This window comes from Cydia amplana, chromosome 18, assembly GCF_948474715.1.
Source record: "Cydia amplana chromosome 18, ilCydAmpl1.1, whole genome shotgun sequence".
In the NCBI taxonomy this organism is placed as follows: Eukaryota; Metazoa; Arthropoda; class Insecta; order Lepidoptera; family Tortricidae; genus Cydia; species Cydia amplana.
This window is the reverse complement of record NC_086086.1, coordinates 12,702,548-12,708,547: the sequence shown is the minus strand read 5'-3', so window position 1 is coordinate 12,708,547 and position 6,000 is coordinate 12,702,548. Positions and strand designations below refer to the sequence as shown.

Sequence of the window (6,000 nt, the reverse complement as noted above, 5' to 3'; positions counted from 1 at the left end):
TTACGTGACGGTGCGTAGTGACCCATGCTGAACAAAATTCGTTATTAATTGGTTATATAATATCATACGCCAATAAAACTTATGTTTTTGGTAAGCTAATGAAATGTCTCGTATATTTTGTAATAAAATAATTGCGGTATTGTTGTAATTTATTGAGTTAGGCGCATATTTAATCAGTACTTATGCCATCCATGCACGGTATAAAATCAAATATTTTAAAATATTTTGTAAACGACTACAGTTATGACTACGGTTATTATGAAACAATAATAGCACGTTTAATACTCTATCAAACGACACCTCACACGAACCGATCGGTCCCATAGGACTCAAGATGTGAACAAATATCAATAATGGTCGGCCGCCATCTTTGCCCCCCTTTTTTTCGACCCGTCCCCCACTCCATAAACTAAAACCGGTCATTTCGTATTCTAGAGATCACGAGGAACACATCCATACCAGTTTTAGGTATTTAGAAGAGATGTCGACGACTTTTCTCGAAACAGGCCGATTTCCACCTGTCTTTTGCTACAGTGAAATCTTTACAATGATGATGAAATTAATATTCTACTTATTATATTGTTACAATGGGACATGATATATCTAAATCCCACATACTTATTAGCAGTAACTATTAGCGCATTCACTGCCAGCAACCCGCCAGGCGGGTGCACTATCCGTAGTCGCTTTTCGCTACATACGGTTATTCCCATGTTATCGGCTACGCTCGTAGCGCGTAGCAGGCGCTGGCACTGAATGTGTTAGGCATTATTGACTTGAATATAAATTATACAGTGGCCCAAAAGACGGATTTAGTGTTTTTTTTAATACTACGTCGGTGGCAAACAAGCATACGGCCCGCCTGATGGTAAGCAGTCTCCGTAGCCTATGCGCCTGCAACTCCAGAGGAAATACATGCGGGTTGCCCTGTACCCTTCAAAAACACCAGTAATTCAATTCGTGTTTCAGTATTTTTTTTAAATTAAGATTATGATTCATCATCATCAGCAATATCAGTAAGTAATTGTGAGTCATCTTTTGTGCTGATCTGTATAATTACATTACCTAAATTTATTTTAGTTTGCACATTAGGCGCCATTGTAAACTTTACTTCTTTAGCTACAAATTAAACTACTAATAAATAAGAATAAAGTTTATAATGACGTCTTAGGAGCATTTGTTGTGTTAATTGTTATTTGTATGTATGTTTGTATGGGAACTGATATGGACGAGTAATGAGTGTATGTAATACAAGTCATTTATTTAGATAGGAAATATAGTTGTTTATTAAAAAACAGCGTTTGATTTCTTCCCTTTTATTGTGTTAAATTAAAAATCGTACACAAATCAGTCATAACCTCCCAAGACCCCACCATAGAAATGAAAAATTTGCTAGTGAAATTTAAACCTTAGGAAATAGAGTTGGTTGAGCGCTAGGACCCGCAGGCCTTAGGAGTTTAACACACAACAAAACTTGGACCTGACGTAACTCAAAGATCCACATCTAGCGAATACGCAATACTACGCTGCAGTTGTAAAGTTTGGCGCTTTTGCGGCACATTCGGTATTAAACCATTCGCATAAAAATGACTCAAAATTCGGTCATGACCCTTATCATACGTACATAGGTACTCTAACAAAACAAACATAATAACATGACGATCATACAGTGTACTTGTGAATTGAATATTAAAGAGTCTTGCAAATATTAATCATCATCTTTCATAATACCAAGCGACAAACTCGACTCAGATTCATGATCCCTATCATCGGTTTTAGTTTCGTCTTCCTCCTTGTCCACCCACACATCCAGCAGAGACTTATCAATCTCCTCTTTTTCAAACGCGTCCAGCACCTCCTGCTCACTAAAATTCGTCGTCTCGTGCTCAAATTTCTTATTGAATTCACCTTCCGGAATTTTCTCTAACATCTTCCAAATTGGGCTAATGTCTGCGTAAAATGTTACTATGAAGTCTTTTTTCTCGTCCTTGTAACTTTGGCTCCACTCGTGCAGGGCTTTCGGCGCATCGTCCTCCGGAGTAGACATGTGGTCCGGGTACAGCACGTGTGACGTCACGTCGCCGAGACTGTTCTGCGAGAGCACCACGTACTTCTCCCCGTCTTCCAGCAGGAGGCTCCCAGATAACGCCGTCACCAATCTATTCTCTACAGCTGTATACAAATCCGTGCATAGCGATTCCTGTTTGGCCACGTTTAACGTCTCAATAATACTAGGCAGACGATAAGGTATCGTCATGCCCTTAAATTCAGGATCGGCCCAGTCCTTCTGCAAATAATTGGGCACGACACAAGTATCCTCACACCATTGACTCGACAAGCAGATCAGTTCCTTATCACGTTCGAAGCCGCATAATGATATGTAAGACGGGAAAGATTGCATGCCGTGCGTCCACCTCTGTAGGGGCTTCAGAGCTAAATTCTTTTGGTATCGCATGTCCATTAGTAATAAGTTGTGGTTTGTGGCGACGTACAGGTAAGGCCCGCTCAGGGAATATTTGGCGGCACTGATGAGACTGCATATGGCATCATCTGCTACTCTATCTGGGTTGCTCCACCGACGTACAGCACCATTTGTTCGTTTGTCATACAATGTTATAGCTCTCGTAGATACGTGTGTGTAATATGCCCGCTCATTACTAATCACTGTGCTCCAATTGTTCACTAAACTTTTAACTGAGTTTTTCAATTCAACAGTTCTCGCTTTTAGCCGGTCTAGATTGACTATTTTTAATGTGTTTTTCAAATCTGTCACATACAAAATATTCTTGTGACACTCATCAAACGAAATGCCAGTGTATGCCGTTTTCGATTCAGATAGTTTCAACTGCTCTATTTCTAACTCGTCATCTGTTGTGACGATCTTGAGTACAAATATTTTATACTTAGTCCTTAAAGCTATGATATTTTGGGAGGAGCATATGCTTTCACAGATATTGTTGCCTTTACCACAGTCAAACATTGCTGCTGCGTCCCTGCTGAATGTCACTTCATCCCTATTGAATTCAAATAAATCTGAAATAAACATTTAAAGTGTTAGGTTTGGAGCTAAGTATAATCCATACTTAATATTATAAAAGCAAAAGTGTGTCTGTCCGTTACCTCTTCACGCTTAAACCGCTGAACCAATTTAGTTTAGAGATAGTTTCAGTCCCAGAGAAGGGCATAGAATATGTCTTTATCACGGAAATTATTAGACTAATCGCATCCAGTGTGATAACCGCCTTAAGCCCCGTCTCCATATCGCGCGGCAAACCATCGAACATTGGCTCGCGCGGCAGCCGCGCGCAATGGATACCGGGCGCATCGAGTTGGCTCGCGAATCGCGAATGTTCGATGGTTTGCCGCGCGATATGGAGACGGGGCCTTAGAGGAACCCTGATGTCCCCCATACAATACTTACAACAGATGTTGATTTCACTGCACATCAAGTAGTCCTTGCTATCAATGGACAAAAGCTGCATGTTGCCATTCCCAGCATAGTACCAGTTATAAGTACTGTTGAAGTATGGGTCTGGGTCGCTATCCCAGTGCCTCGCCATGTCCAACAGGTGCTTCGGACATGAGATAATGTCATCACTGTGTTCTTTTAAATGAGCAACAAGTGGTATTTTAAATATATCTGGAATGTTTAAAATTATAAACAAATTACAAAAAGGTAAGTTAATGTGTGCACACATGAGAAGAAAAAGTTTGCTGGAGTCTATCTAAAGAACAGTACTATTTAATAATAATAGTGTCTGCATGACATTAAAGCTCTCCAAATGGCCTCTACATGTAAACCAGAGTGCTACCGTTAAACATTGAAAGTGGCTAATTGCCATATTACATTGGATTTATATCCCCACGCAAGCCTATCAAAAGACCGGGATTTATAGGCCCTGTGAAATCCAAAATGGAGTTACTAATAATAAATCTTTACTTCCAAAAATACAAATTACAGAGTGTGGCAGGGGTCTCCGCACTAGGTTTTGCCTGTACTGCGGGGTACCAGGAATACATTAATCAACAGAATAAAAGTTACAAACATAAAGTCCAGCTTTTGGCAAAACAAACTTATAACCAGTAATCGGAATTGGTAGTGCCATTTCACGGGACTTCAGTGCGTAAGCTTAGTATGGATATACCTTTTCACCCCTGGTTTTCATATTACCTACTTCAATAGGGATGTTGACACATGTTGAATTTTATAACATAATCTAGTAAAATAGATAGCAAATGAGCAATTTATCACAATATTGTGGATATTAAAAAAAATATATGGAAATAATACAAAAATACAGCACCTGAAAGTTTCAAAATTTAAGTTTTTTTTAACTTTAAAAACGAAATAAGTAAGGATACCATTCGATTTCTTATATTTTATCCAAAAAAAGATTGTACAGCAACTATACCTGTACATAAACGCAATATTTCACGGACAAAAATGCAATTTTCTTGTTTTCTTCATACTTCAAGATGCGATGTCAGTGACCTTGACGTCACGTTCACATAGCGATTTGTTAGGGGCGTTTCGCGAGTGAAGTACGACTGTCGGTCTTTGACTATCATTTCTGATTTTTGTATTGCTTTAATGCAATGGGTCCCATATAGACATTTGTCATCTAGCCTATTAAAGACATGCCAAGAAATATTTTCGTAAAAAAATAAGTCTTGGAATCCCGAGTCTTATCCATGTTCAGTACAATGTTTGAGGTCATTTACCCCAAATGGCACTACCTATTCCGATCATTGCTTATAACTAACAATCATATTGCAACACAAAGAAGTTATTTGAGAATCTCTTGGAAGTTGGTTAGCAAAGAAATAACAAACACTTACGAGCCGATTTTTTCTGGCACTCCAATACATTATACCACTTTTGTTTCAATTTCAGAAATTCAGCTATAGGATCTTTGTCATTGTTATTGCCAACTGTCGCGATCATCTTTGGCTGCATAGACTTGTATCGGAACGGTTGGTAGAAGTCGAGGGATAAATCTCCATCCCAGTCGTCCGGGAAGGCCGCGAGCAAGTGGCCCGGGATCAGGAAGTGCTTGTTTGTTCTCAGGTTATAATACCGAGGGAGCCTATTCGAGTGGATAAACCCGAACGCTTGACGGTTAATGTACACAAGATCATCGACTATCTTTCTCACGGGCGCTGTATTGTCTATTTGTCCAGCGAAAAGCTCATCATGCGGCTTCTACGGAATATAAATATATGTTTAAGTAAGGCGAAGTTTTTACGAGATGTTGAAATATTCAACGATTCATACCTTAAACTTGAGAAAGCCTTTATGATCTATGCCGTCCATGTTTAATTTTGATTTAGTAAATTACGTGTTCTCGAGCATATTATCATAAAAAAATATATTATTCATCTCAACTTGCACGCTTGCACGCGCCTTTTGATAGTTTTGATGACAGATGACAAGACAAGGACTTCACACAGTAAAGGGCTTCACACACCTTATTGTTGTAACACACTTTCGCACCGTTCAAGGTCACGGTGCGCCGCACCCATAAGTGAGACCGAGTAAAAGATATCTGTTTCTCGCTCTCACTTATGGGTGCGACGTACCAAAGTCGCGGTACTGTGTAATAGTGTGTATGACTATTATAGCCAGCCTGCGCCGCACCCATAAGTGAGAGCGAGAAAGAGAAGAGATATCTGTTTCTCGCTTTTATTTATGGGTGCAGTGCACCGTGACCTTGAACGGTGCGATAATGTGTTAAAGTGGTAACACACTATCGCACCGCACCGCGACCTTGGTGTGTCGCACCCATAAGTGAGAGCGAGAAAGAGATATCTTTTTAACGGTAACGGGCTTTACCCCGGCTATACACGTTAACGTTCGTTGTCAATTATCGTAACGATTTGTCATACACACGGTAGATAAAACTGCACAAATCGGACTGCACAGATTAATCATTAATAGTTACGTGTGTAGCCAGCATAAGATCGATTGAATTTGTTGAACCCCCTCAACACTCGTGCGCG

General features: G+C 39.8%; 1 protein-coding gene across 1 annotated transcript; it reads right to left on the bottom strand.

Moving 5' to 3' along the window:
• Positions 1-1,703: 1,703 nt before the first annotated feature.
• Positions 1,704-5,348, bottom strand: LOC134656609 (uncharacterized). Its single transcript, XM_063512165.1, has 4 exons — positions 5,276-5,348; positions 4,840-5,203; positions 3,422-3,640; positions 1,704-3,033 (listed from the first exon to the last, which is right to left on the bottom strand). Exons 1-4 carry the CDS (start codon positions 5,312-5,314, stop codon positions 1,709-1,711), a joined length of 1,947 nt encoding a protein of 648 aa, XP_063368235.1. The 5' UTR covers positions 5,315-5,348; the 3' UTR covers positions 1,704-1,708.
• Between the last annotated feature and the right edge of the window lie 652 nt (positions 5,349-6,000).